The sequence below is a fragment of the Vanrija pseudolonga genome, chromosome 7 (assembly GCF_020906515.1).
Source record: "Vanrija pseudolonga chromosome 7, complete sequence".
Lineage (NCBI taxonomy): Eukaryota > Fungi > Basidiomycota > Tremellomycetes > Trichosporonales > Trichosporonaceae > Vanrija > Vanrija pseudolonga.
In genome coordinates, this window is record NC_085855.1 from 566,801 (window position 1) to 586,271 (window position 19,471).

Below are 19,471 nucleotides of genomic sequence, written 5' to 3' on the forward strand. Positions count from 1 at the left end.
AGCGAGCGAGGCGAGGCGCGCCATGCGCTAGCACCTAATCTACGTACCAACATGGCAATCGTCGATCGTGCAGAAGCCGCCAACGCGCCGCGCCAAGTCGACTGCCGAGGGCCCGAACACTGGCCCGAGAGGTGCGGGGCAAAGGACACGGCGTGACCTAATGCATCGAGCAGGAGCAGCAGCAGCAGCAGCATGGCCGAGTCATCGCGATCCCACCTCCCTGCCATATGCCATGCATAAACAAAATGTTATTGTTTTTGCCATGCATGCACCTTCCCGTCCCGGCGGTTCCCCGCATCAAACGTGCCGCCTGCCGTGCCTCGTTGTCAGCCAGCAGCCAGCACGGTCAGCACCAAAACGACGACGCGTCGAAAAGTCTGGTGCCACGCTGCAGCCAGCAGGCCACCTCCACCCCCTGGAACCCGCAACCCACGACTCCACGTCACCGAGATGTAGCCGACCTCTGTGTTGTTTCTTGCTTGTTCATCACTTACAACAACACCACCATGCGGTTCTCCCTCTCCGCCGCGCTGCTCGGCCTCGTCGGCCTCGTCGCCGCGTCTAATGTCGTCGACCTCGACTCTAAGAACTTTGACTCTGTGGGTTTGGGTGTGGTTTGGAGGGGTGAGTAGGTGCTGACTCATTAGATTGTCGGCAAGGACAAGGGCGCGCTTGTCGAGTTGTGAGTTTGCTTTGGGCTGGTGTATAGGCTTAGGGTGGTACTGACGTCGCAGCTACGCTCCGTACGTTGAGATCGGGACGGAGGGGACACTTAGCTGACCAATCTAGCTGGTGCGGACACTGCAAGACCCGTGAGTGGAGGTGGAGATGATGGGTAGCAACGCACCCGCTGACACCCGCCCAGTTGCCCCCATCTATGAGAAGCTTGCCGACGCCTTCCCCGGCGGCAAGGTGATCATCGCCAAGACTGACGCCGACGGTGTCGGCCGCGACCTTGGCAGCAAGTATGGCATCCAGGGCTTCCCTAGTGAGTGTGGTGGTGTTCCGAGTGGCAGGCGGCATTGCCGCCGCTTGCAGCTCGGAGCAGCCTGCGGCTGCACCTCGCTGACGCCCACCCCCAGCCCTCAAGTGGTTCCCCGCCGGCTCGCTCGAGCCCGAGGACTACAACTCTCCCCGCGACCTCGACTCGCTGGCCAAGTTTGTTACGGAAAAGTCGGGCGTCAAGTCCAACATCAAGCCTCCCCCTCCCCCCGCCGCCAAGGAGCTCGACACGACCAACTTTGACGACGTTGTCAACGGCTCCAAGAATGTCCTCGTCGCCTTCACTGCCCCCTGGTGCGGCCACTGCAAGAACATGAAGCCCGCGTACGAGAAGGTTGCCAAGGCCTTCTCGACCGAGTCGGACTGTGTTGTCGCCCACGTCAACGCCGACGAGGCCGAGAACAAGCCCCTCGCTTCCCGCTTCGACGTCAAGAGCTTCCCCACCATCAAGTTCTTCCCCAAGGGCAGCTCGGAACCCGTCGCCTACTCTGCCGGCCGCTCCGAGGAGGCCTTCACCGACTTCCTCAACGAGCACTGCGGCACCTTCCGCTCCCCCTCGGGCCTGTACAACGAGTTTGCCGGCAAGATCTCCGAGCTCGACGACCTCGCCCACCAGTTCATGGACGAGATCCCCACCCGCGCCGAGATTGTCAAGCGCACCAAGGAGGCCGTGACCGAGTTTGTCGCGACCGCCGACAACAAGGCCAAGGCCGGAGCCGAGTACTACCACAAGGCCATGGAGCGCATTGTTGAGAAGGGCGACGCCTGGCTCGAGAAGGAGAAGACCCGGTGAGTGGCGCAACCACTTGTGTGGCTGGCATGAACTGACACCCTCGGCAGCCTTACCAACCTCCTCGCCAAGGACTCGCTCGCGTCGTCCAAGCTCGACGAGCTCAAGGTCAAGGTCAACATTCTCTCCTCGTTTGTTGCCAAGCGTGTCGGCGAGCCCATCTCTGACGAGGAGCCTGCCCACGACGAGCTCTAAGTGCATGCATCTCGTGCATTTAGTCCAAAGCCATAGCCATATCCGCAATGCATCACGTCGTTTACATTTGATTTCTAATGCACCTTGCCCGTTTGTTCTAATTGATTCCATGTGGAATAGAAAAAGCCACGTGACGTCCTAGCCTCCACGGCTTGCGCGTCGCTGACGAGTGACGAGTCTGCTGGCTGCTGCTCCATCATCATTGATTGACGATTGTTGCTGCTCCCAACTCTTCATTCACTCGACCACAATGACCACCACACCAGCAAAGGACGTCGTGGACGAGACAAAGGACACCAAGGCGGACGCCGAGGCCAAGCCCGAGCCCGTCGTGCTCACCGTCGAGGATGGTGCGTGCTGCGTTGCTGCTCCGCTGACCCCGCAGAAATCCTCAACTCGATCCAGCTCATCGGCCGCGCCGTGGCTACCATCGAGCCACGCTTCACTGCGCGCGTGCTCCGCACGCTCACCGGCCTGCGGAAGAAGCTGACCCGCCCGGCGCTCAAGGCGGCGATCGAGCGCGCCTTCCCCCGGGGATGTACGTGCCGTCGTCGACTCTCTGTTGCTATCTATGCTGACAGACGCCCAGCCAAGACCGGCCAGGCGCTCATCGCCGCCCCGATCTTCAGCACCATCAAGGACGGCGAGTCGATGGACGTTGACTCTGCCGCTGCGCCTGCCGCCGACGGCACGGTCGCTGCCGCCGTGAAGAAGTACACTGCGCCGCTTGATGCTTCGACCAACGACCTGCTGCCGGAGGGCATCGTCTACCTCCGTCTTCTGATCATCCTCGCTGCTCTGGACGCAGGCAAGGTTGTCGAGGTGAGCTAATACGTCTAGCAAGGTAGCTGACCCCAGGCTGGCGAGTTCGCCCTCGAGACCACCGAGATCATCCAGGCGGCCAACCGCCGAACAATGGACCAGATCGCCGCCAAGGTCTACTTCTACCTCGCGCGCAGCTACGAGCTGCAGGACCGTCTCGCCGAGCTCCGCCCGTGAGTGCAGCTGGGTGATTTTTGTGCCAAGCTGACCCGTCGCAGTACCCTCCTCGCTGTGCGCCAGACGGCCAAGCTGCGCAAGGACGAGGTCCTCGAGATCACCGTCGTCAACCTCCTCCTCCGCTCGTACCTCCAGTCAAATCTCTACGACCAGGCCGACAAGCTGCTCTCCAAGATTGAGATGCCCACGTCGTCGAGCTCGGCCCAGACGGCCCGCTGGCTGTTCTACGTTGCTCGTCTCCGCGCCGTCCAGCTCAACTATGCCGGCGCGGCCGACCTCCTCCTCACGGCTATCAGGCGAGCGCCAAAGGACGACGTTGCCCCCGGCTTTGTGCAGATTGTGAGCTAGCTATCCAGTTGACTGCCAGCTGACGCGCAGGTTCACAAGTTCTACATCGTCACCGAGATGCTCACTGGCCGCATCCCCGACCGCGGCATGTTCCGCAGGCCAGTCCTCCAGCAGGCGCTGTTGCCCTACTTCCAGATTGTGCAGGGTGAGTTGGTGCTGAGTATCGCTATGGTGACTAGCACTGACATTCTCAGCTGTCCGCGTCGGCGACGTCGCTGCCTTCCAGCGCGCCTTCACCACCCACGAGCAGGCGTTCCTCGCCGACTCGACCCACTTCCTCATCCTCCGTCTCCGTCACTTCGTCATCCGTACTGCTCTTCGCACCATCACGCTTGCGTACTCGCGCATCTCGCTGCGCGATGTGTGCCTCAAGCTCGGCCTCGACTCGGAGGAGGACACCGAGTACATTGTGGCCAAGGCGATCAAGGACCGCGTGATTGATGCCACGATCGACCACAAGGGCGGCTTTATGCAGTCCAAGGCCAAGAAGGAGGTGTACGAGACGGACGAGCCCCAGCAGCAGGTCGCGCAGCGTCTCAAGTATGCGCTGTCGATGCACAACGAGGCGCTCCAGGGCATGCGCTTTGCGGCCAACATCCACCGCAAGGACCTCGAGACCGCCGCCGACGCGAGGGAACGTGACCGTGAGATTGCCCAGCTCATCCAGGACACCAAGGACGACCTGGATGAGATCTAGAAGCAGCAGCAGCAGCCGGTAGTAGTATATGCATTATGTCAAGTGAGATGAGGCTATGGGGAGATGGGACCGAGTCGGAGAGGAGTCCTGAGTCGGCGACGACGATGGTCGGGTCCGGCCACGCACTAGTCGCTGTCGATGGGTGTGCCAGCCGCGGCGGCAGCCTCACGCTCCAGCCGCTCCTTCTCCTCGCGCTCCTCCATCTCGACGACCTCAATATCAAGGGGGTAGGTCAGGATCGCCGCAATACCAGTGAGGAGGTTGAGCTGGACGCCGCTCTCGTGCATCGACGAGAAGATGATGGCCTCGCCGCCGCGCGCGCGCACGTCGTCGACCATCTGGACATACTTGTTGCGCTTGGCTGGGTCGGCGGCGCGGAACAGGTCGTCGGAGATGAGCAGCGTGCCGACCGCGCCGCGGTCGACAGCTAGCGCGACGTGCTCGGGGCCGTACCATGCGCGCAGCTCGTCGGACGCCAGCATCTTGTGGAACCTGGGCGGGCGTCAGCTGTGCGTACTTGTAGGACAGCTCAACGAACTTGTCCAGGGCCAGGCCCTCGCGCGCAAACTTCGCTCCTTGCAACATGCGCGCCACGCCCGGGTCGCGCAGCGCCTCGACGAGCGAGTGCACGTGCGGCGTGTTCGAGTGCACCTTGACCCATTTTGGGCGGCTGGCGAGCAGCGCCTTGTTGTTTGTCTCGGTCGCCTGCTGGAAGATGTAGTCGTAGAGCTGGGGCGTGGGCGTGAGCGTGCTGGCGACCTCTGCGAGTGACAGCACTTACCGTGTCCTTTGTGAAGCCTGGCGAGGCGATCACCACCGCCTTGAGCGACTCGAAGGGTATCAAGCGCAGGATGGCCTGGTACGTCGTCTGGAGGAAGTTTGCCATTGCCTGGCGCGTTAGCCTCGCCAGTTGCCCCCGCCTCAACCCACCTTGTCGTGCGCCGACGTGCCGCTCCGCTTACGCGGCACGGCGCAGTCTATCCTCTGGCGCACGAGCGTCATGTGCTCGGACAGGAGGCAGATGGCCGCGGTCCCCTCGCCGCAGACGACGGCGCCGATCTCCGCGCCGCGGCCCTCGCGCGTGCTCTCTGCGATGCGGTCGAGCGCGACCGAGTCCCAGCCGGTCGCCTTCGTCAGGCGGAACTTGCGCCCCTCTGCGTTGTGTCGTTAGAACGCAGGCAACACCAACCCCCGGCCCGACCCACTCTCAAGCTCCAGCGTGTGGTACGCGCCCACGCGCACATAGTCGTTCGCCTCGGTCACCTGGCCTGTGATGCTCATGACCGCGCGCGCCTCGCTCTTGTCCCCGTTCGTCTCGGTCGACGCGGCCGCACTGAACATTGTCTGGCAGGTTAGCGACGGCCGCGCTCGCCACCCAACCCACCTTGCGGACAATGATGGTCAGATTCAGCTGCACGCGGAACGACGTCGTCGTGCCCGTGCTGCTCTGCGTGTGCACCTTGCGGTCCGTCTTGGCCTGCACCTCGTCCCCCTCCGAGATGAGGTTGTACACGTGCCACATGTCCTCCTCGTCCTCGGGGAGGAGGACGACGGAGCCCTGGGGAGAGTGAGCGGGGTTGCAGCTAATGAATGACCGCGCGCACGTACCGACCCGTCCTTCTCGATGTTCTTGCTGATGAGCTTCATCGCGTCTCTGTGGTGCGTCTAGGTCCTGGTTTATAATCTACGCAGCGTCATTCAAACGTCGTGTGAAGAAAGACGAGAGTTCTGTCGAGATGGAAGCAGCGCAGGTGCAGACTTTTGCCGCCCCCGGGTTTCATGACGTCGGGTCCAAATACGAGCCCGACGCCAACTCGACGCCCATCACAACGCCCCGCGTTTCAGTGGCAAAATGGTGGCAGGTTACAGCACACGGATCGCCCAATGCAAATGCGTACACTCTCATCAAGGTCATGCAGTATGAAGTGGTTGGTATTATCTAGTCCCAGCTAAAGTCGTCGTGGTCGTCGCCCTTTCCTTTGCCCGCGGCTGCTTTTGTCCCAGGCCCGCCGTTACCAGCACGGGGGGCCGACGACGAGGATGATGCCGACGGCGCCGCAGCAGCGTCGACATGCTCGTCAACATCGTGCAGATCCAGGTCGATATCGTCGGCCTGCGACGCGACCTGCGGCCCACCGCCCGACCGCGCTTCCCGTGCGCGATGGGCGCGCGACGTGAGCGGCAGCGAGTGGTAGCTCGAGTTGCGCAGGTGCGCCGCGTACGAGTAGAGCACGACGATGAAGTAGACCTGGAGGTCAGCTGAGGACTGGCGAATGCCTAGCTCACCTTGAGGAGGAACCCGATCAGCGTCACACCGACGGCGTATCCCTTCTCCTCGGCCCACACCCTGTTGGCGAGTGCGGCTGCAGCGTCTGAATGTGCGCCAAGCGGCTCGGTCTCGTTACGGCTCAGCGCGAGGTTGAAAATGTCCTTTTGCGCTTGCGAGTTGAGCTCGCGCTTGCCGTCGTGCTTGACCTCGTACCAATACCGGTAGTAGAAGATGTAGTGGAAGAGCGTCTGGATGAGGTGGTCGGCGAGGTAGATGTGGGCTGCGAGGAGGACGCGGTACGCCGTTTCCTGCGACGTGAGCGCGTGCATGCAGATTGGGACGCTGGCTGCACCACCGCGCTGCAACTTACCGACTTGATGGCCCGCAGTGCCCACGCAAACACGATGAGCGTGATCACAGAGTAGGCGTAGAACAGGAACTGGGAAAGAGTGCCTACTCCGAGGACGAGCATGATCAGGCCGTACACGCCGGCGACCTTGTTAATCAACTGGTAGGGTCAGTAAGCAGCTCATGTACCGCACAGGAAGCGCTGCGGAGGGCAACTGACGGCAAAGAGAATGATAATTTCGCAGCCTGGAGAACGTCAGCTCGAGCTCGAGTTCTACACCGCCGGCGCCACGCGTTGTCGCTCCACAGCCGCACTCACCAAGCTTGATGTCGAGCAGGCCGAGGAACGTGGCCACGACGGCATCTGGCTGGAAACGGCGCACGCTGAGCCGCATCCTTGGTCTAGTGGTGATGGGTGTCGTTCGTTGTTGATGGGAGTGAGGGAGAGATGATGACGAGGCGAGGGTTGCTGATGCCGACGGCGGCGGCTGCACCGACTTGCAGTGTGGTCCTGTGGTCCTGGCTGGGCTGCGCACTTTCGAGCACATCTGCCGCACCAACAACTACGTACGACGGCATCTTGGCAGAACGCGCAGGCTCAACCATCAGGGCAAGAGGGGTCGTGCCTGGGGAGTTTAGGCGTGATAACCTAGCCCACGCCTACCTCAAAGACGCCTATCCCACCGCCACCAACACGTGGCTGGAAATTCAACGAAATTCTATAATGCCGAATGTGAGCCAACATTTTGGACGCGGATCCGTACAGTGAGCTGAGTCGGTTTGGCTGGGCGGAGCCGTGGGTGACTCCTGGCTGGCAGGTTGGCAGGCCTCACTGGCTCTGTGTGGTTGCTGCTCCCTGGTCGTCCGCCGCCAGTCGCTCGCTCGCTCGCTGCTCATTGCTACATCTACACACCCATCTACCACCTCTTCTCATCCAGCAACAAAAATGGCTTCGACCACCCAGATCTCCAAGAAGAGGAAGTTTGTCGCCGACGGTGTCTTCCAGGCCGAGCTCGGCGAGTTCTTGTGCGTTCAACAACGGCGGCTCAAAACTCGAGGACACGAATCCCAACGACTTGTCGAAAAAACGTCGTGCCCAGGCGCGTGCGACAAAGTAGACAAGGCGGAGGGGAAACGGTTGTCCTCGAGGAGCGCAACAGGTCATGGTCTCCAGCTAACCCCCACACAGCACTCGCGAGCTCGCCGAGGAGGGCTACTCGGGCTGCGAGGTCCGTGTCACCCACGCCCGCACCGAGATCATCATCCGTGCCACCCACACCCAGGAGGTCCTCGGCCACCAGGGTCGCCGTATCCGTGAGCTCAAGGCTCTCGTTGAGAAGCGTTTCAAGTTCCCCGAGAACTCGCTCGAGCTCTACGCCGAGAAGGTCCAGTACCGCGGTCTTTCGGCCGTCGCCCAGGCCGAGTCGCTCCGCTACAAGCTCCTCGGTGGTCTTGCCATGCGTCGGTGAGTAGGCTGGGACACCACGATTGCGACAACCTTCTGACTCTGCAGTGCCTGCTACGGTGTCCTCCGTTACGTTATGGAGTCGGGCGCCAAGGGTTGCGAGGTCGTTGTCTCGGGCAAGCTCCGTGCTGCTCGTGCCAAGTCGATGAAGTTCACCGACGGCTTCATGATCCACTCGGGTCAGCCCTCGATCGACTTTGTTGACTACGCTGTCCGCCACGTCCTCCTCCGCCAGGGTGTGCTCGGCATCAAGGTCAAGATCATGCGCCCCCACGACGCCGCTGGTCTCCAGGGCCCCTCGCACCCTCTCCCCGACGCCGTCACCCTTGTCGAGCCCAAGCCCGAGGCTCCCATCGAGACCCGCTCGGAGCACAAGGAGCCCGTCGTCCAGGCCGTCCCCGCCCCCGCTGCCCCCGCCGCCGAGCAGCCCGCCGAGGCCGCTGCCTTCTAAGCAAGCGCATCGGATAGCTTGTACTATACCGGGATGGATCCCTTCATTGCACGGTGCGGGTTTTGGTGCGGCTGGCGTGTCGCGTCTGAGAGTGGCAATGGTGTGCTGTGGGGTGTGGTTGTCTACTGACTGTTGACTGACTGCTCGGGTCCGGCGTGTCAATTGTGCTGAAGCCTAGGTGGCCATGGAAGATGGTGCATCGTGTTGCCAAGTACGGATCCGCGTTCCTCTGTGGCACTTCAAATTCGACTCTGGGTCGCCGTCGAATCACACAACCTTTGCCCAAGCGCCCAAGCCCAATACACAAAATCCACTCAACAAACTTGCAGCAGCGACCGGAAACGCGAGCACGGCGCCCTGCAGATACTGGACCCGAGGCATTGAGGGCCAGCGGAGTCAACCAGCGCCAGATCCGATCAACGCGCAACAGTGCCGCAAACGCCACTCAGAACCGCAATGACATGACATTACCAGAATGCTCTGCCGACAAGGAACCCATGACTTCTAACCAAGTCTCTATTCTCTATTTAGCACAACCCCACACCCAGCCTACACCCTCGCCAGCGTCATAGCAAGCGGATTCGGCAGCCCCACGAGCGCCTTGGGCGGCTGGCGCGCTGTCGCCTGCCTTGGCGGGGGCGAGAAGCGCGACAGGCTCACCAGCCCGACGACGGACGACACGAACGCAGCAGAGCTCAGGTACGTGCGGCCGACGGTGCCCCCCGCGACGGGGGTACATACTGTCCCGAACGGTGTGTTGCGCGTCCTGCGGAGCCGCTTCGGCGCCGGTGGTGGGGAGCACACGCCGTCGCCCGCCGCGCGCAGGTTGAACGCCTTCATGACCGCCGAGACTTGGCGGAAGCCGAACACTGGCGGGTCGAAGCACAGCCACACGGCGTTGGCGTGCGGGTGTGGCGCTGGCGCCGCGCAGCCGGCCGGCTCGCCGAGCTTGAAGTGCCGCGTCACGCGGGCGTGTGTGCGCCGAGCGGGCGCGGTCGCGCTGATCGCCGCGCTGTGGTCCGCTGGCGCGGGGCCAAACGTCGCCCGCGGGACGCCGAGCGAGGCCAGGTGGTCCAGTGTGCGCGCCACGAGCAGCTCGGCGGTCCCGTTCCGCGCGTCCGAGGGCGAGACGAGGACGTGCTCGAGGAGGTAGCCCTGCTGCGGGGACAGCTGGAGCATCGCGACAAGGCCGACGACGGCGCCGTCGCTGCGCGTCGCGTACAGCCAGCTACGGAGCGGGCCGGAGGGAAACAGGTCGGCGGGGTGGGCGGGGCCGAGGCATTCATTGGCGAGGGCGGTGAGGCGGGCCTCGAGGCCGGCGTCGCGAGTGCTCCCAGCAGCAGAGTACACGCCCACGTCGAGCGCGCCACTTGCGCGCCGGAGCCGACTGCGCAGCTCCTTGCCCCTGCCCCCGCCGAGGAAGTAATCGCGCGTATCGAGCACGAGCTCGCTCCCAAAGCTCATGACGCCCATGCCCGCCCCAGCGGCGGCATCGGCAAAAGAAGCAGTGGTGAGCGCGTACACCGTGTCCCAGTTGTTCTGCTGGCAGAAGGCGCGGAACTCGGCCGTCACGGCCTGCTGCTGGGCAGCGGGGCACAGCGGGTCGCCGAGCGCCACGGCGCAGCCCCATGCCCTGCGGTACGAGATACGGCTTGTGCCGTCGGATGCGGTCCACACGGTCGTCGACTCGAGCGGCGCGGACGAAGCGCTGGTCGCGTGCGGGGGCTGCTGTTTGGCTTGCTGCGCCGGGGACATGGTGGGGGCATCTATCGGTGTGGTTGGGCTGGTTGGGCTGGGCGAGCGGCTGGGTGCTGGCGAGTTATAGCGAACGAGCGCTTGCACAATCCGCATTGCCCATTTCTGCGTGCTTGTCTTGTCGCTGGCGCAAGCGGTGGATCTGAGACGCAAGGCGTCGTAGTGCAGCCTGCTACAGAACGCGTCGAGGCCGTGCGCCACTAGTGGTGCAGGGCACGGCGTGGTGCCTCTAATCAGCAGTACATCCTAGCTCCACCGAGGAATCGGCTCGAGCGACAGCACATACCGCAGGACACCACGCGTGCGGGCGCCGGCGCCGCCTGAGCTGTGGCATGCACCGCCGCCCGCCCCGACCGGCCGCGCGCCGCGGAGCGGTGCAGCAGTCGCACACGCCGAGCGCCGAGCGATCGATCGGGGCAAGCAAGCAAGCAATCTCTGCTCCATTCCACATCGCTATATGTCGCTAGTGCGCCCAGCACGGCACACAGGCGTCGTTATCTTGGCCTCGAGCCGGCGAAGCGGTGCCACCGGCGCGTTCTGGCCATGATGAAGGGGTGACGTTGTCGACATCTGCGTCCGCCACAGACACTGCCTCGTGGAGAGTTGGGGTTCGCCCAGTCTTTCCTTATTTATGCGACTTTGTTTATGTTATTTAGGTGCTCTCTCGGCCGCCGTGTCGTCCATGGCTGGCTACGGACTCCGGGCTGTCTCGGTATCACGGCGTCGATGGCATCGGGTCGTGACTGCGATCGCTGCAACCAACCAATCTGCCACCAAAAAGTCGCCAGATCGCCTCGCTCGTGTATCGCTTATTCGACCCTCCATATAGCCACATGCTGGCGGAAACAAATCCCTCCGCTCCCCAAGGCACGCCGGCCCACAAGCTCGGCGTCACGACGTCACGTTAGCGGTGTGCGCCATTCACGGCCACCTTTCCGCCACCACCAAGTTGTCACGATAACAATCAATAACTTCCACTTCACCCCCCCATCACACAATGCCCATAGCGGCGCGCACATCTGGCCGCCGCGTCGCGTCCTACAACACTGGCGGCGGCGGCGGCAGCGGGGCAGGCGGACAGGCATCACGCCGCGCCCTCGCCCGCGACCACAGCCGCTACACTACTGCTCAAACCAAGCCGGCCAACTCGGACTTTGTAGAGTTCCTACACCACCTGCTAGACATTCTCTTCACACCGTGGGTGCTCAGCTGGGAAGCCCGCTTACCCACCAGCATAACGTATCCCCTCCGCCAGCTGCGCAACCTCGTCACGTCGCCCCTGACCATCACGGTGGTGATCAAGGCGCTGCTCCTCATCATTGTCATTGTCGCGTCGGCCGGCTTCTCCTTCCTTGCCGTCGGCGCGTTCTGGTGGTCATGGGGAACAGGCGGCAACGTCGAGGTCGAGGGCTGGCTCATATACGGCTCGCGTACCCAGCGCATGCCGCACGCCGTGCTCCAGCTCCCACACGACCGCTTCCAGGAGGACCTGCCCTACGATGTGCAGGTCGAGCTCGAACTCGTGCGCCCGTCTGCCCGCGCCGAGGAGACGGGTACGTACGGACGCGTAACGCTGTCCTGGCCCAAACACTGACGTTCCCAGGCAACTTTATGGTCACACTCGAGCTCCGCTCTCAGCGCTCACCACCCACGGTCATTCTTCATGCTGCACAGCCGGTAAGCAGCAAGACGTTTGCACCGAAACCGCACTGACCACGGCGTCCGCACAGTCGCTCCCCCCTCCACCACTCGAGGCAGCGATGCTGTCGCTCCCCTCGTTCCCTACCTACCTCCTGCCCCCGTGCATCATCCCGTGGCCATTCCGCGGCCTGTGCCCGTCGCGAATCCTCGGCTATGCGGATACCCCTAATGCAAAGATCAAGGAGAGGAGGCGACGCAGTTCGTCGCCGGCCAACGGCAAGGAGGTCGTCTTGCTCACAAAGGAGCTCGTCGATGCGGTCGTCATCAACCCGGGACGGGGCGACCTGACTATTGGGTCGGCTTTCGTCAGCATTGGTGAGTGCGGGAAGTGGGGTACTACCCCTGCCGAGGCTGCGGCTCCTCCCACGCGCACCCGCTCACACAACCGCAGGTCGTGAAGACACGTCGCCAGAGAGCGACCAGGCATCTCGGTACTATCGCGAGGTGCGCACCACCGGCTGGGTCGTGGTGCGCTTCGTCCCACATCCGACTGGGATCCGTTGGCTCCTCACTTCCAACCCTATCCCGCCGCTCATTATCCTGCCGCCATTGTCGCTTGGCCTCGCCATCACATCTGCGGTCATCGGCTTCATCATCATCTCAGTCCTTACTCGCCGATCCGCAGCCTCATCGACGACCAAAGACGCCGTCAAGCCACGGTCACCGTCGCGGAGCGAGACGCCGAAGGCGCCTACCCCGGCCAGGCGGACCAACTTTGCCGACATTCCCGTGGCCAGCGGGTCGAGTCCGCGTGGGGCACGAGACGAGGCGTGGGAGGAGATTGAGAACAGGCGCTGGTCCGGCCCTGGAGAGCGCGTCGAGTTTGTAGTAAGTCGATGAGTCGTGGCAGAGAGGGCGGGGCGTGTTGTTGACACACTGCAGCAGTCCGAGGTGTTTGATGAGAGCGACCCGGCGTCGCATCCGGCAACCGAGGCGACTGTGACCGAGTCGGGAACTGGGACTGTGGCGGGGTCTGTGACTGAGCGCGAGTCTGAGACTGAGAACGGGGACGACACGGAGAGCTGGGAGAGTAGTTGAGTAATTGCTACGACGACGAATCGTTACGCCTGTAATGCAACGGATACATTGGATACATTTCCACGTATATGAGACAATGGTATGCCGGGGAAGGGTGTGTGTGTGTCACAGGTCCAGAGAGATAGGTCCCAGAAGAGGTGAGAACGGATGCGGGCGGCGGGGGCGCGTGGTGGCAGAGGTGCAAGGTGTATGGCTGCCGTCTCTGCCATCACAGGTGCGCAAGATGCATCTACTGGTCGATCTTGCGGTAGAAGAAGGAACTTGAGACGGCAAAGCCGCTGGCAAACTGGGAGGTTAGCGCGGCTCGGAAGCGACAACCTACAGCAAAGACGTTGTCGCCGATGGCGAGGTAGCTGTCGAGGAGGTTACGGATCGTCGCGTCCTTGAACCGGCGGGTGTTGAAGCTGCGCGGGGGGTGGGGCTAGTGCTGGCGTCTTGTCTCTGATCGCAGCACCGTCGCAACTCACTGGTATCCCGTGGACCGGGCGATGCCGGCGAGGAGGGTCGAGATGGCGACGAGGTCGATCGCGAGGCGGGTGAGCTTGCCGAACATTGTGTGGGTGTGTGCAAGTGAGTGAGTGTGAGGTGTTATCGACGCGTGATTGTGCAATGTGAGATGTGTGCGTGCGTGAGATGCTGGCGGCAAGACAATGTGTTCAATTGTTTGCCGTTGCATGACGGGTGCGGCAGCGGCGGCGACAAGGCACGGTGCACGCCGCCGCCGCCGCCGAGCATGCCGGAGACGACGCAAATCGTTGTCGGTTAGAAACGCGACTTGGCGGATTTGGCTTTTTGCCCCCGCCCCTTAACTGGGCATTACAACAAGGCCAATCGACGCGCCGAGATTTCATCAGCCAGCGAGCGTGACGGCGGCCGCGTTGTGGTTGCAGTGACGAGGAGATGAGCGGCGGCGGTGGCGACGGCGACGGCGGCCAAGGTGCATGACGCAGAGGCTCCGAGCTCTCGGCTACTGGTGCGACGGGAGACGCGCACTGACCATCTCGTCGCTGCACAAAGTCGAGCCACGCCACTGTGCCACCCACCTATCCACCACCCACCACCTCGGCACCTCCACCTGGATTTTCGACTTGGACCTCGTCGGAACTGTCAACACCCCACCACCACAACACAAACACACAAAAGTCGATGGCGTCGGTCGTCGACGTCGACACTAGCGCGGCGGGCAGCAGCTCGAGCTCGGGCGGAGGCGACAACGCCTCCTCCTCCCGCATCGACCTGCACGTGCCCTCCAACCTGCTCATCGTGCCGGCTGCCGCCGCCGTCGTGGGCTTTGCGCTCGGCATGCGCCGCGAGGGCGGCAAGGCGCGCCTGCGGTTCTTGGCGGAGAATGCGCATCGCCAGCCTACGACGGTGCAGGGATGGGTGAGTGCGGCGTCAGCGAGCGCGGCGCGGCGCGGCGTGGCCAGCTCGCTAGCCTCCTATCCGTCGCCCCGACTGACCCCCCCAGTACTTCTACACCAAGACACGAAACTACCGCGTCTTCTTCGCGGGCCTGCGCGGCGGCTCGAAATACGCCCTGGGCCTCGGTACCGCCGCGGCGCTGTTCGTCGCCGTCGACGAGGGCGTAGGGTACCTGCGCGAGCGGCTGCTCGACCCCGCCATCACGCGCGAGGACGCGCGTACCCCGCCCAATCCGAGGCGCGAGGGGTGGCGCAAGGGCCCGGTGCATTGGGAGGATGGGGCGATTGCCGGGAGCACGTTGGCGGTGGTTACGGCGCTTGTTTGTGAGTAGCGCCGGCGCGAGGACGCGCAGCGTGCGAGCTGGCGAGGGCTGGCACCGACGAGGCGAACACGAGCTTACCCCGCCAGACAAACTCCCCAACCCGCTCCTCCTCCGCGCCCTCATCATGGGCTTCACGCTCGGCGGCGTCACCTCGGCCCTGCAGATCGGGCAGGACAAGATCTCGGCGATGAAGGACGAGGAGGACCGGCAAAAGGCTGCGGCCGAGGCAGCGGAGGCCGCGGCGGCAGCAGTACCAGCACCAGCGGCGGCCGCGCCCGTGGACTCGGAGACGGCAGCACCACCACCAACGCCGACTCTGGTCGACGCAGCAGAACCGGCCGAGCCCCCAGCTCCCGCCCCAGCACAAGGGGAGAGCAGCTCGTGGCTTGGACGCGTGGGATCTTGGGCAGGACTCGGCAAGGCATAGAGTGACATGTACATGCATTGATAGGGAGGTACAGGGGGTCGTGGGGGTTGCAGCGGGCTGGGGCGGCGCGGTGCTGGCTGGCGTCTAGGACTATACCCTCGTCAGACTGAGAGCGCGGCGCGGTCGCCAGAAGCACACATCAGCCCATCTAAGACGACGGTGTCGGTGCGCCCGACTTGGGCTGGAAGGGGTCGCCGAACGCTGCGGCGGCGTGAGCAAGGTCTTCTTCCTCCGTCTTCCCCCGCACCCCGCGAACGTACACTTGTTCCACCGCTCGACAATGTCAGCTTCATACAGCTCCTTCTCCTTGGGGCGGAACGCAGCGCGCGGGTTGCCGGGCTTGCCGCTACCGCCGGCGCCGGGCTTCTTCGTGTCTTTTGGCGCGTCCTGGTGTGGGTGTGAGCGGCGGTGTCCTGCTTCCCTTCCCCTCGCTGCCTCCTCCCACCGAGCCACACGCACCTCCTCATCGGCATCCTCGATATCCGTGCTCGAGCTCGCCGCGCCGAGCTCGACGTCGTCGTCCCCCTCGAGCGCGGCAGGCGAGGCGTCGGTCGACGGGCCGCCCGTGTCCACGTCCATGGAGGAGGCGGCCACGCGCTCGGGCGACGGCGAGATGGGTGCGCGGAGCGGCGTGTTGGCGTTGGAAGATGGCGGGGTGATATCGCCGACCATTGTGGGTTGTTGTGGTGGGATGGGCGTTGGGAACCGTGTTGTGAGTCGTTGGGTGGTCGTGACGCTCGGCCAGCCAGCCAGCCAGCCGGTCAATGTGGAGGGTGGAGGTCGCTGACGCGGTAGCTTCTTGGATTTCTCGCTCACCACTCACTGTCCACTCTCTCCCATCAGCCTACACCACACCACACCATCCCAACCCCGCCCAGCACAATGGCAGACCTCGAGCCCCACACGACAACAGCATTCACGTACATCCCCGCGCCGTACCCGGGCGCCCCGGCGTTCCAGTTCCAGCTCACGCGGCTGACCGACACGCTGCTGGTGTGGGTCGGCACCGGCGGCCCGGCAGCCGCAGAGGACGACGACGACGCGCCCGGTGCCGGCGGAGCGGAGAAGAACAAGCGCCTCGCGTCCGACTGGGCTGTCGCGATGCCCTCGCGCGGGGTGCGTTGCCTGACTGACTGTGGGATGACAAGCTGACTGACGGCCCCAGAACATTCCCACCACGGCCACGCCCATCTTCCGCTCTGGCGCGACGGACACGGCGCTGCATATGGCCCAGAGGCTGTGTAAGTCTGCTTTAGGGCGTCGGGGACATCGTGCCATGCGGCGTGGGCTGGTTGGGCCGCGGAGCTCGTTACTCGTTGCTGTGGAGTGAAGTCGAGGGAAGGTGTCGAGGTCGAGACGGACATGGTATCCATGTCCGCTGACACCCCACCTTCCCTCAACGATCGACGACCTGGTCTGTCTTGAACGCGACCTGAACGCGCCGCATGATCAGACAGACCCTTGCCTCCTCTCGCTCACACGCTCACACCCTCAGCCAAGCGCTTCCCCCCAAACCAGATCCACCTGTCGCTGTCCCTCCCCTCCAACCTGACCGCGCCAGCAGGCCCAGGACTTGACCCTTACGCGTCCAAGGCGCTCCTCGTGATGGAGAAGAAGCTCGTCGCGTGGCTCACCGAGGAGCTCAAGGAGTAGCCAGATGTCATTATACTCATATACCATGCATCAGTGATACCTCGTGTGAGGGTGAGTGGACGGACGCCAGTGGCAGTCGGGAATCCCGAGCCGGCGTATGGCGACACGGTCTGCAGTGGGATAAGCAGCCACTTGTGCACTACGCACAGCTCTGGTGTGCACAGTACCGTCAACCACGTCGTCTTCTCCGTGACCGCCGCCGCGTCGCGTCCACTCGGCGTCATGGGACGATGCGCAGAAACTAGCAATGACGATGAGGAGATTGCCCGGTGAATCCGTGCCTCGGTGTGACTGAGACCTCCGGCGGCGGCGGCGGTGCGGCATCGCTGCAGGGTCGCGTCCTTAAGGCGCATCGAACCATGCTGCCTGCCGCCTGCTCCCCTCTCTGCTCGACGTGTTTTCCCCACACAAACACATATAACATCCCACATCTCACACCAACTCCCCCACACTCATTACTAACCCCCCCCCCCCTCCCCTCCGTGTCGCAATGACGACCACAAACGGAACCTCACGCACAAACGGCGACGTGACAAAGACGACCATCACGGCCAAGGCTCAGGTCTCTCTGCCGCCCAAAAAGTCGTACGCAGAGCTCAACCCCAAGTCCAAGCCGACAGAGTTCTTCGGACCCATCGGCACCACCATTGTCACGTTCGCGACCCCCGCCGTCGCCTACGCCCTCTTCTTCACATGTAACGAGGTGACGGGCTGCAACCCGTCCGCGTCGTCGCTCTCCAACCTCGCCCACACGATCGGCAACTGGCCCTCGTCGGCAGGCAAGCTCTGGGAGTGGAAGGCCCTCGCCGTCTACCTCGCCTGGTATGCGTGGTGTATCGCCACCTGGGTCATCCTCCCCACCGAGTGGATCGAGGGCCTCCTCCTCCGCGACGGTACTCGCAAAAAGTACAAGATGAATGGTGCGTGCGGCGCGGGCGCTGCGCAGGCGGGCGGGCATTGCGGCCGCCGGCGAGCAGAGCAGGGACAACGCCACTGACACCCCCGCCCAGGCCTCTGGTTCCTCTTCCTTACCCTCGGTGTTGCCATCGGTGTTCTCGCCCGCCCAGGCGGCATCGAGCACTTCACCTGGCTCTACGACCACTTTGTGCCCCTCCTCTCGGCCGCGCTCGCCATGGCTACGGCCCAGGCCGTGTGGGTCTACGCCTACAGCTTCTTCTCGGGCGAGCTGCTCGCCCTCGGCGGCAACTCGGGTATCTTCTTCTACGACGTAGGTGATGGCGCGTAGATGCCAGCTAACCCCCAGTTCTTCCTCGGCCGCCCCCTCAACCCCACCATCCCTGGTCTTCCCAACTGGGACATCAAGACCTTCAACGAGGTCCGCCCCGGCCTTTCCCTCTGGTTCCTCCTCAACATTTCGTGCGCATGCGAGCAGTACGTCCGCCTCGGCTACGTCTCGGACAGCATGTGGCTCGTCCTTGCCTTTGAGGGCTGGTACACGATCGACTGCTACATTGCCGAGCCTTCCATCCTCAACCAGATGGACATTACCACCGACGGCTTTGGCTTCATGCTCGCGTTCGGTGACCTCGCCTGGCTTCCCTTCACCTACGGTCTCCAGGCCCGCTACCTCACCTTCAACCCCGTCCAGCTTGGCCCCGTCTTCTCGGCCATCATTGTCGCCATTGAGATTCTCGGCCTCTACATCTTCCGTGTCGCCAACAACGAGAAGAGCGACTTCCGCAACGGCAAGAACCCCAAGAACCTCACCTACATGGACACTGCCCGTGGAACCAAGCTCCTGACCTCGGGCTGGTGGGGCCGCTCGCGTCACCCCAACTACTTTGGTGACTGGCTCATGGCCTGGGCCTGGTGTCTCCCCACTGGCTTCAACACGCCCATCACCTACTTCTACGTAGCCTACTTTGCCGTCCTCCTCATCCACCGCCAGCGCCGCGACGACGAGGCATGCCGCCACAAGTACGGCAAGGACTGGGACCGCTATGTTGAGAAGGTCCCCTACAGGATTGTCCCCTACGTTGTGAGTTGGCTGTGGATGTTGACGACTGCAGAGCTGACGATCGCAGTACTAAACGACGAGGGCTGAGATGTGGAGTAGGGAATGGGAGTGGGGTTGTGCCGTTGCCAATGCGTCAGCGGTGACCCGCGTTCCCAGGCGGTGGCGGTGCCGTCGTGGCTCGAGGTCACGACAATGACGATAGAGTCTGTCTGTCAGAGAAGACTGAACGATCATGATAGATGAAGCTGTGCACTATTGCTGATGGTACAGTTGAAAGAGTTCTGACTGAATGTGTGACAAACCGAGGCCGGACCCGTGGCTAGGAAGGCCACTGCGGGCACGCCAAGGCGACACACGCCCTTCTGGGATTTGTCGTTGTTGGCGTTGACTTCGCCGTCACTGCCACGCTGCACTGCGTTGATGCCCATGTCTTCGCATTCGCACTTCCGCTCTCTCGCACTCACGTTCGTGCACAACGGGCGTTGCGGCCGGGGTGGCACCAAGACGCCGGCGCTCGGGCGCTCTGGCACTCACTGCCACACTGTCACCAGCTGCACGGCTTGGCGCACGGTGATCGAGGTGCAGATGCGATGCGCGCTTTGTTTACATCG

The 19,471-nt window shown here is 63.3% G+C and overlaps 12 protein-coding genes across 12 annotated transcripts; 7 read left to right on the forward strand and 5 right to left on the reverse strand.

Moving 5' to 3' along the window:
- Window positions 1-506: 506 nt before the first annotated feature.
- On the forward strand, window positions 507-2,053 carry tigA (Protein disulfide-isomerase tigA; the record flags this gene model as incomplete). Its single annotated transcript, XM_062775617.1, has 6 exons — window positions 507-599; window positions 648-682; window positions 790-812; window positions 866-988; window positions 1,083-1,791; window positions 1,843-2,053. 6 exons carry the CDS (start codon window positions 507-509, stop codon window positions 1,985-1,987), a joined length of 1,128 nt encoding a protein of 375 aa, XP_062631601.1. The 3' UTR covers window positions 1,988-2,053.
- A 184-nt stretch (window positions 2,054-2,237) lies between these two features.
- On the forward strand, window positions 2,238-4,031 carry rpn3 (putative 26S proteasome regulatory subunit rpn3; the record flags this gene model as incomplete). Its single annotated transcript, XM_062775618.1, has 7 exons — window positions 2,238-2,337; window positions 2,373-2,525; window positions 2,577-2,809; window positions 2,846-2,982; window positions 3,028-3,325; window positions 3,365-3,479; window positions 3,529-4,031. The coding sequence occupies 7 exons, from the start codon at window positions 2,238-2,240 to the stop codon at window positions 4,029-4,031; spliced, it is 1,539 nt and encodes a 512-aa protein (XP_062631602.1).
- Window positions 4,032-4,156: 125 nt separating this feature from the next.
- dom34 lies at window positions 4,157-5,782 on the reverse strand (the record flags this gene model as incomplete). Its single annotated transcript, XM_062775619.1, has 7 exons — window positions 5,640-5,782; window positions 5,416-5,589; window positions 5,237-5,375; window positions 4,962-5,185; window positions 4,813-4,920; window positions 4,549-4,760; window positions 4,157-4,523 (listed from the first exon to the last, which is right to left on the reverse strand). The coding sequence occupies exons 1-7, from the start codon at window positions 5,676-5,678 to the stop codon at window positions 4,157-4,159; spliced, it is 1,263 nt and encodes a 420-aa protein (XP_062631603.1). The 5' UTR covers window positions 5,679-5,782.
- A 134-nt stretch (window positions 5,783-5,916) lies between these two features.
- On the reverse strand, window positions 5,917-7,086 carry kei1 (Inositol phoshorylceramide synthase regulatory subunit kei1). Its single transcript, XM_062775620.1, has 5 exons — window positions 6,968-7,086; window positions 6,869-6,894; window positions 6,671-6,808; window positions 6,318-6,608; window positions 5,917-6,279 (listed from the first exon to the last, which is right to left on the reverse strand). Exons 1-5 carry the CDS (start codon window positions 7,041-7,043, stop codon window positions 5,971-5,973), a joined length of 840 nt encoding a protein of 279 aa, XP_062631604.1. The 5' UTR covers window positions 7,044-7,086; the 3' UTR covers window positions 5,917-5,970.
- A 481-nt stretch (window positions 7,087-7,567) lies between these two features.
- Window positions 7,568-8,620, forward strand: rps3 (40S ribosomal protein S3). Its single transcript, XM_062775621.1, has 3 exons — window positions 7,568-7,674; window positions 7,838-8,113; window positions 8,162-8,620. The coding sequence occupies exons 1-3, from the start codon at window positions 7,595-7,597 to the stop codon at window positions 8,562-8,564; spliced, it is 759 nt and encodes a 252-aa protein (XP_062631605.1). The 5' UTR covers window positions 7,568-7,594; the 3' UTR covers window positions 8,565-8,620.
- A 493-nt stretch (window positions 8,621-9,113) lies between these two features.
- On the reverse strand, window positions 9,114-10,319 carry LOC62_07G009081 (uncharacterized protein; the record flags this gene model as incomplete). Its single annotated transcript, XM_062775622.1, has 1 exon — window positions 9,114-10,319. The coding sequence occupies one exon, from the start codon at window positions 10,317-10,319 to the stop codon at window positions 9,114-9,116; it is 1,206 nt and encodes a 401-aa protein (XP_062631606.1).
- A 941-nt stretch (window positions 10,320-11,260) lies between these two features.
- LOC62_07G009082 (uncharacterized protein) lies at window positions 11,261-13,108 on the forward strand. The gene is made up of 6 exons (XM_062775623.1): window positions 11,261-11,516; window positions 11,553-11,872; window positions 11,923-11,996; window positions 12,050-12,335; window positions 12,412-12,848; window positions 12,903-13,108. The coding sequence occupies exons 1-6, from the start codon at window positions 11,317-11,319 to the stop codon at window positions 13,056-13,058; spliced, it is 1,473 nt and encodes a 490-aa protein (XP_062631607.1). The 5' UTR covers window positions 11,261-11,316; the 3' UTR covers window positions 13,059-13,108.
- YIL156W-B_1 (putative protein) lies at window positions 13,094-13,697 on the reverse strand. The gene is made up of 3 exons (XM_062775624.1): window positions 13,526-13,697; window positions 13,381-13,462; window positions 13,094-13,344 (listed from the first exon to the last, which is right to left on the reverse strand). Exons 1-3 carry the CDS (start codon window positions 13,609-13,611, stop codon window positions 13,288-13,290), a joined length of 225 nt encoding a protein of 74 aa, XP_062631608.1. The 5' UTR covers window positions 13,612-13,697; the 3' UTR covers window positions 13,094-13,287.
- A 507-nt stretch (window positions 13,698-14,204) lies between these two features.
- Window positions 14,205-15,229, forward strand: LOC62_07G009084 (uncharacterized protein; the record flags this gene model as incomplete). Its single annotated transcript, XM_062775625.1, has 3 exons — window positions 14,205-14,441; window positions 14,527-14,803; window positions 14,889-15,229. 3 exons carry the CDS (start codon window positions 14,205-14,207, stop codon window positions 15,227-15,229), a joined length of 855 nt encoding a protein of 284 aa, XP_062631609.1.
- A 148-nt stretch (window positions 15,230-15,377) lies between these two features.
- LOC62_07G009085 (uncharacterized protein) lies at window positions 15,378-15,901 on the reverse strand (the record flags this gene model as incomplete). The annotated part of the gene is made up of 3 exons (XM_062775626.1): window positions 15,378-15,430; window positions 15,490-15,616; window positions 15,689-15,901. 3 exons carry the CDS (start codon window positions 15,899-15,901, stop codon window positions 15,378-15,380), a joined length of 393 nt encoding a protein of 130 aa, XP_062631610.1.
- Window positions 15,902-16,078: 177 nt separating this feature from the next.
- Window positions 16,079-16,911, forward strand: LOC62_07G009086 (uncharacterized protein). The gene is made up of 3 exons (XM_062775627.1): window positions 16,079-16,345; window positions 16,395-16,470; window positions 16,725-16,911. Exons 1-3 carry the CDS (start codon window positions 16,112-16,114, stop codon window positions 16,880-16,882), a joined length of 468 nt encoding a protein of 155 aa, XP_062631611.1. The 5' UTR covers window positions 16,079-16,111; the 3' UTR covers window positions 16,883-16,911.
- Window positions 16,912-17,278: 367 nt separating this feature from the next.
- Window positions 17,279-19,118, forward strand: erg24 (Delta(14)-sterol reductase). Its single transcript, XM_062775628.1, has 4 exons — window positions 17,279-17,802; window positions 17,893-18,110; window positions 18,147-18,881; window positions 18,928-19,118. The coding sequence occupies exons 1-4, from the start codon at window positions 17,373-17,375 to the stop codon at window positions 18,931-18,933; spliced, it is 1,389 nt and encodes a 462-aa protein (XP_062631612.1). The 5' UTR covers window positions 17,279-17,372; the 3' UTR covers window positions 18,934-19,118.
- The last annotated feature ends 353 nt before the right edge of the window (window positions 19,119-19,471 follow it).